The 6,107-nt window shown below is 51.9% G+C and overlaps 1 protein-coding gene across 2 annotated transcripts; it reads right to left on the reverse strand.

Moving 5' to 3' along the window:
- Positions 1 to 506: 506 nt before the first annotated feature.
- LOC100280521 (RNA-binding region-containing protein 1) lies at positions 507 to 5,569 on the reverse strand. 2 transcript variants are annotated; one of them, XM_035959556.1, is made up of 6 exons: positions 4,365 to 5,569; positions 4,133 to 4,256; positions 2,507 to 2,669; positions 1,662 to 1,698; positions 931 to 1,294; positions 507 to 820 (listed from the first exon to the last, which is right to left on the reverse strand). In XM_035959556.1, exons 1-6 carry the CDS (start codon positions 4,587 to 4,589, stop codon positions 738 to 740), a joined length of 996 nt encoding a protein of 331 aa, XP_035815449.1. In that variant the 5' UTR covers positions 4,590 to 5,569; the 3' UTR covers positions 507 to 737. The 2 variants fall into 2 exon arrangements, with proteins under 2 accessions (XP_035815449.1, NP_001169821.1); NM_001176350.1 differs by having other exon boundaries at positions 510 to 823; positions 4,365 to 4,735.
- Between the last annotated feature and the right edge of the window lie 538 nt (positions 5,570 to 6,107).

The raw sequence follows: 6,107 nt of genomic DNA on the forward strand, positions 1-6,107 counted from the left end.
TTGTAAACTTTAAACTTCGCTTCTTAATTTCAAGCCCCTCCAGATTACAAAAGGAAATAAATAAATAAATAAAAAGAGATTACTTTGTAAACTTTAAACTTTGCTTCTTAATTTTCAATTGAGCTGTCCCATATTTAAGTTTGAGGATGTTGTCTAAATTTAGGCACAAGTTGAGGGGGGGGGGGGGGGGGGGGGAGCAAAATGGCCCTTTAACTAGCTACCGATTCTAGAAATGTGATGCACACGCATCCAAATTCCAAAGCTTAGATGTTCATTTCAAAAGGATTTTTTTTCTGATGTCCGTTTCAAAAGGGAAAAAAAATCCTTAGATGTCTCAAAAGAATCTAGTTTTTTACGAGGGGTTTTTAAGCTGATGCCCTCGGTTTTGCTGGTGTACTCATTTTTATTGTTAGTCGTATTTTTTTTCTCAGTTTTACCTTTCACTTTTACAATGGATTCGATGAGCTTCGCCGAAACTGGTAAAAAATCGGAGGACGGACAAAGGGGGAAGAAAAAAACGAAATGTCTTTTGTTTGGTTCTGGAGACAAAACATGATGAGAGACTGTTACAGTTACAGATCATCAGTAACTTAAACCTCAACCTCGTCCATAGTAGATCGACTGAAACTTCATTTTCTTCGCCACCCCCTTTTTCCCAAAAAAAAAGTCAGTTATAATTTCAAGGTATGGTGAATCCGATGCTTTTTATCTTGAGTTCTCCTTGAAGCCTCTCTGGATCACGCACCCGGCCGAGTACTGCTCGCGTTTGTCGCGCGAGCTGCAGGGGCAGCGGCCTGATCAGCAGGTGGCAGCGATCCGCCTGCTACAGTTCAGTAGCAAATACAGGCATCAGTTGCTGCTACTACTATCTTGTGCTCCTTTCGTTCCAAAAAATACACAAATTGGCGAGAAGACAAGCAACATACACACCTGTTGTGTTGGGAGGCAATACTGCCATAGCTTGCGGCGGCGGATGGAGCCTGAAGTTGTGCTGCGGGAGCGAGGGAGCCGGGAAGAAAGGGGCATGAATCTGTGGCGGGGGATGCTGGAGCAGAGGCTGCACCGTGACCTGCTGCGCCGGCGGCGGCGGATGCTGCACCAACGGTTGCACGGCGGTGACCTGCTGCGCCGCCAGCGGCGGTGGTGGTGGCAGTATCATCCTTGGCGTTGGAGGCGGCGGCGCCATGTAGCCGAGGTACTGGTGGTGGTAGGGCGCCGCCGCCGCCGAAGGCGAGGTCGTCAGACCGTACAGCTGGGCGTAGTAGTTCTGCAGCGCTTGCGGGCTGGCTAGGGCCTGTTCGGTCGTCATTAATATCGCACATTCGCGTGTGTTGTCAAAAATTAGCCTCGAGTTGATCGCACATGATGAGTAAACAACAACAATAACAACAACAACAACATGGCAGATTGCTAATGTTAAATCTGGTTTTGCAGCATGAAAAAGATAATCGGCCGAGCATGCCATTGCCATAGTCGAAGTTTTCAGTGCAAATAGGTAGCAGTGAAATGTATCGCTGCATGCATGTAGGGTGGAGCTAGGTGGTAGCCATAGGCATGTGCACCGGCGGTTATGCATGTGATGTGAGGAGAAGGTAGAAGAAAGCAAAGGAGACGGGAATTGAAGGATGGGGTGTGTGGGGGGAGGGAGCATGCATGCTTACCTGTTGGTATTGAAAGTCCGGCGGGTACCAGCAGTACCTGCAAAAAGTTTGTGGAGCTTCTTCAGTTTTGACTGAGAGATTTTTTAGACAGCACACGCAATAATAATAATAAAAAGGGTAACCACAACCCCCCAGTTCCTTCAGTTCAGACAAAACAGTTACCAGCACTCCTTCCCATGCAACTTGTTGTAAAAGGATGATATAGAAAATAATGCGATCATGAGCTACAAACTGCATTTTCGACGAAAAGCAATCCAGTTTGGAAGGAAACAAGTAATAAGGAAGCAGGCATTATAGCTAGCACGATGCACGCGTTAATGCTTCTTATGCACAGCAGACATTGAACCCTGCAGCGCGCCAATAAGCAGCAGAGAGTGCTGCCATGGCGAAAGAGACCTACTAGTACTCTAGCACAACAATGGGTCTGTGTGTGTGTGTTTTGGGTGGTGGGAGTGGGGGACCGAGCTCTTTATATATCTAGGGATTCAGTGTTGAATGCCTAGCGGATGCCGTGTCGCCACCATTTGCATGGGCTACATCATGTATGGACGACTGCGACGACGATGACGACCAGAGCTCGACTGCGACCAACGTCCGAACTGAACGTAACTCGCACGGACTTGTAAAACAAGAATGGCTTTTAAGAGCTCAGCTGAAATAAAACACTACTACTACACAGTACACACATAAGTACTTCCGATGGTCTACCACCATCACCTGTACCCGTATCTGTACGACGAATCCGAGCAATTTGGAGACAGTTTTTTTTTTAATTTTTTTGGCACGCGCAATGCAAGCGAAGAAAATGTATATACACACACACAGAGATGGCACAGGGCACTAACCCAAACTGAGGAGACGGGTAGATAGCAGCTGCTGGGGCACCACCGTGCTGCTGCTGCTGCTGGGGCACCATCATCTGGAGAGGAGAGGCCGGCGCCCTGGGAACGAACTGCGGGACCTGCAAGTGGTGGGGTCCCACGGTGTAGGGACCACCCCTGCCTGCAACTGCAAACAACAATTACCTGCCATGTCATTGGCTGCAGAGCTAGCGAAACGGGAAGCAAGCAACGACGGCGCCAAAACAAAACCAGAGCTGCGCGTCCGCGGACGGATCGGAGAGCGCGCAGAGGATTTTGGGGGGCATGAGCGCGGGCAAGACCGACACAGCCGCCGCTGCGCTGCTGTTTCGCGTCTGCGCTGCGCACGTGGTGTGCGCGCGCGACGCTGCTTTGAGTACTGGGACCGACTGGGACGGTGTCGGTTCGCCGGCCGGCCGGCCGGCCTGGCGCTAGTCTTCGCTGTTTTCGCGCTCGTTCCTTTTCAGTTCTCGCCAGCAAACAAGCCAAGGCTACAAAACCTACAGGCAGCGGCAGCGGCAGCACTGTAAAAAGCACCGCGCCATTCTTAGTACTGCCAAAGTGCCAACAGGCGTGTACTACCTCTGTCCGTGCCATGGCTTCGCTTCTACTGGTAGGTTGTTGGCAAGCCTGCAACGCCAAGCAACGCAGACAAGCATGCGTGGGCGCGGCGGTGGTGCTACGGAGCAACAGTAAATTAGTTGGTCAGGGAGGGACACCGGACACCGTGGGATCAACGCTCTCGGTCGCCAGGCAAGCTGCTGATCCCCAGATCGGTGGTCAAAAAAAAAGGGCGCAAACTTGCGGAGCGGTCGAGTATTCTCTCTCTCTATTATATCCACTGCGACCAGAGGAGAAAAGATCGTTCGTTCTCGATTCTCCCCACGCCGCCACTACACCACTATACTAGATCGCCGCCCGCCACCCTGGCCGTGTGCCCGCCGTCCATGGCCACGGCCTCTACTTTTTACACCTTGTTCTCGCTGGCAACGGACGGGGGTGAACTGGCCGCGCGCGCCACCGGCCTCGACTAGGCGTCCAGTCAAAGCGAGAGCTCCTCCTACCGATTATATTACTAATAAACGAGCTACCGAAAGAATTCGAAAAGAAATCGCGGCAAGTACCCCCCCTGCCGCCGATCCAAGGAGCCCATAACTGCCGTTCTAACTGCCAGTTGGTCTGCGGCGATAGAAAAAAAAATGGCGATCCGTCGGGAGGATACGAGCGCCCACCCGGAGTGGGGCTCTCCGGCACGAACCCGGTTGAACTGACAGGCCAGCCTGGGCAAGCTCACACTCCCCTATGACTTTTCTCAGCTTCAGCCAGCGTGTAGCTTGCTTTACCCGCGCGGTCCTTCCTTCCCCCCCACCCGTCATGCCACCCCCTTGCCTTGCGTCGGCTACCTCCCGGCTCCCGGCCGGCCACCGCTCGTGCTAGCGGAAGGGAGAGCGAAAGGCGGCGGTAGCCAATCTGGAATCCTTGCGCGGGTTGTCGCGTTGCCCATGATGAGCGCCGGGGACGGGATGTGGGATGTGGAGGCGGCAAAAAAAAAAAAAATAGATTAACGTTTTCACTTCATGGATTCCTTGTGACTGCCAGTTTGTCACTCACCTCCAGGCTGGGTGGGGCGCGGCGGCCCCAGCGACGCAATGTTGCAGTTGGCGCGCCGCCCGGCGATCGTCGGGTTCGGGTCCTGCACCGCGCGCCGCGCCGCCTCCGGCTCCCGGAACGTCACCTGCGCACGCACACACGACGGCCGGCCGGCCACCTCGGTCAGGCTCAGAGACGTGCACGCGCGCGCGCGCGCCAAGCGGAAGTAAGGAGGCCCGGTGCGGCGGCTTACGAATCCGTAGCCCTTGGAGCGGCCGGTGAGGCGGTCCGTGATGACGACGGCCTCCAGGATGTCGCCGTACCGCTCGAAGTGTTGCCGGAGCCCCTCCGAGGGCGTCTCCCACGCCAGCCCGCCCACGAACACCTTCGTCAGCGTCGTGTCGCCGAACCGCGACCGCGGCCCGCCGGCGGCCGGCGACCCCGACGTGGACGACGACGCCGCCGGGGCTGCTGCCATCACGAGCGCGCGCGCACACACACACCGGAGGGAAGCCTCGTTGGCGCGGTGCTGCTGCTGCTGCTGGTGGTGTTGGTCTTGCGAGCAGGGAGGGCGGAGCGCGGAGGGAGCTGCTGTTGTGCCTGCGCCGCGGCACGCCGCCGTGCCGTGCGCTCGCTCTTAGTTTTGGAAACGGTCCAGCCAGCCCACTTCTATATAAAACCACGCTGTGATCAAGGTGGCCTTAATGATCGTTGGAGAGGAGGAATCTGATGATCAGGTGGGTTTGCGCTGGAGGGGGACGGTTTGGATGGGGTGACAGCTATGCTCACCCTTTTGTTTTCCTCTTCCTTCCTCTTTGTATGCTCCTACACGAGTTCTCGACGTGTGGTAGCTCATGGATATCTATACAACACTAGTACAATTATATCTGTCTGGTCCTCTATTGTGCCTGCGCATAAGGAACTCTTGTTTAATTCAAAGAAAAGCTTTATGTCCTGCTGGTTAGTCTATGTGTCTGTTTGGTTATTTTAGTTCATGACTAAAGTTTAGTCCTTAACTATTTGTTTCCGACGATAAAGTGTGCAGAACTCATTAAATGACTTGTAGAAAGACCAAAATGTCATTTACCATTCTTCTACCACTACGATGGAAGTGAATAAGGGGCAACCGATGAAATTAATATGGTTTAGTCCTTTTTAGTCATCTCTTGAGGGACTACGAACTAAAACGGTCTAGTCCCTGGAACCAAGCAGCCCCTAAGTGATACCAAATGGTAAAAGAAGGAACTCAAAAACCGCTATGCATGTAAGCACTGATGCCAATACCGTTGGCAGCCAAAATAAGCATAGACATAGAGAGAGGAAAGATGTTGAGCAATACCACGTGATATGAGCGGAAGCTTATCTGGCAAATCTTACCTGTTGATGAATGAGAGCTTACATGGCAGATTTCACGCGACGATGAGCTGAGCCTTATCTGGCATATCGTAGATCCTACCTGACACACAAAGAGACACACAGAGAGAGGGTAGATGTTGAGCGACATCACATGACATGACATGCTATGAAAGTGTATTTAGTAGACCCCACACATCGATGAGCTATAACAAACCTGGCAGATCCCACATGTTAATATGCTATAGATGCTCATCTAGAACATCCAGTCCAACACGACACGGTATGACACGAGTTTGTACCAGGCATAACCAACAATGACCAGGCTAGAGACAACACTTTGGGCCCTGTGTGCCATACCTCTAAGAAGCATGGGCTTTACCATCTATTCATGCACAACACTATGTGCCTTTTTTTTTGGCTTAGGCCAGTCCAAGAAGTACGACCAAATTTACATGTCGTGCTAGCCCGCATTCAGGTAACATTTAAACAACCTAAAATAATTTCTCTATACCACATCATAACAAAAAATATAGATTCATTCAGAGATAAGAAATTCAAGGTTTTATTGGCATTCATATGTTCACACATCACAAGTTCACATTCAACTTACAAGCACAAGTTCACAGTCTCATAAATACTA

The sequence above is a fragment of the Zea mays genome, chromosome 6, assembly GCF_902167145.1.
Source record: "Zea mays cultivar B73 chromosome 6, Zm-B73-REFERENCE-NAM-5.0, whole genome shotgun sequence".
Classification (NCBI taxonomy): domain Eukaryota; kingdom Viridiplantae; phylum Streptophyta; class Magnoliopsida; order Poales; family Poaceae; genus Zea; species Zea mays.

Bases quoted from the DNA above. Each gene is read 5' to 3' on its own strand.
- LOC100280521 (NM_001176350.1), bottom strand. From the start codon at position 4,589: ATGGCAGCAGCCCCGGCGGCGTCGTCGTCCACGTCGGGGTCGCCGGCC. The intron at 2,670-4,132 runs GTGAGTGACAAA...TGTTGTTTGCAG, and splicing joins GCGCCCCACCCAGCCTGGAG to TTGCAGGCAGGGGTGGTCCC. The intron at 824-930 runs GTGTGTATGTTG...ACTGAACTGTAG, and splicing joins ATTGCCTCCCAACACAACAG to CAGGCGGATCGCTGCCACCT.